General features: G+C 59.9%; 1 protein-coding gene across 1 annotated transcript in view; it reads right to left on the bottom strand.

The window, feature by feature from the left end:
* Positions 1–335, bottom strand: part of LOC127559264 (transcription elongation factor SPT5-like) — a 3,042-nt gene extending 2,707 nt beyond the window's left edge. The window contains exon 1 of the mRNA XM_051992938.1: positions 94–335. Within this exon, the coding sequence (XP_051848898.1) occupies positions 94–335 (242 nt within the window). The remainder of the gene's footprint in view (positions 1–93) is intronic.
* Between the last annotated feature and the right edge of the window lie 456 nt (positions 336–791).

Below are 791 nucleotides of genomic sequence, written 5' to 3'. Positions count from 1 at the left end.
GACCCAAACCCAGACCCAGACCCAGACCCGGACCCCGACCCAGACCCAGACCCGGACCCCGACCCGGACCCCGACCCGGACCCGGACTCGGACCTGGTCCGGGTCCCGAAACCCAACTCAGGCTCAGAAGCAGACTCGGACCAGAAACAGGATGGCCCGAGCTCTGACTGTTCTGACTCCCGGACCGTCACAGCCACTGCTTTCGATCTCGCCTGGCCTTGGCCATGGCCCCGGCCCCCTGCCTGGTTCTGAACGCTATTTTCCCCCTCCCCTTTTTCGTTTACCTTGCGGGGGCCACCCCGAGACACCTTCAAGCGAGACTGTCTGGGCTTCATCTCCAAATCGCTGCTGCTGCTGCTGCTGGTGATGCTGCTGGTGATGCTGCTGCTGCTGCTGGTGATGCTGCTGCTACTGCTACTGCTGCTACTGCTGCTGCTACTGCTGCTGCTGCTGCTGGTGATGCTGCTGGTGATGCTGCTGCTGCCGCCGCCGCCACCAGGGGAGCTCCCAACAAGAATGAGCGAGCCTCAGTGGCTCACCAGCTCCTTATATAGTCTGAGGAGGCACCTGTGACGTCAGTGAATCCCCATCTTCAGGAGAAGGGTCATACCACCTGCAGGGGGCGGCAGGCTGGAGTAATTCTGAAAGGAAAGGCGACTCCTCTGTCCTCCCCCAGTTGGAGAGATCCAGGGGAGAAGGGCCACTAAGGCTCCACATTAAGGGCCATCAAAGCCAAGTCCCTGCAATATGAGCTCATGTTTGGATGACTCTATGTGTATGTACATACATGA

Source organism: Antechinus flavipes, chromosome 4 (assembly GCF_016432865.1).
Source record: "Antechinus flavipes isolate AdamAnt ecotype Samford, QLD, Australia chromosome 4, AdamAnt_v2, whole genome shotgun sequence".
NCBI classification, from domain to species: domain Eukaryota; kingdom Metazoa; phylum Chordata; class Mammalia; order Dasyuromorphia; family Dasyuridae; genus Antechinus; species Antechinus flavipes.
This window is presented reverse-complemented; position numbering and strand designations above follow the sequence as displayed.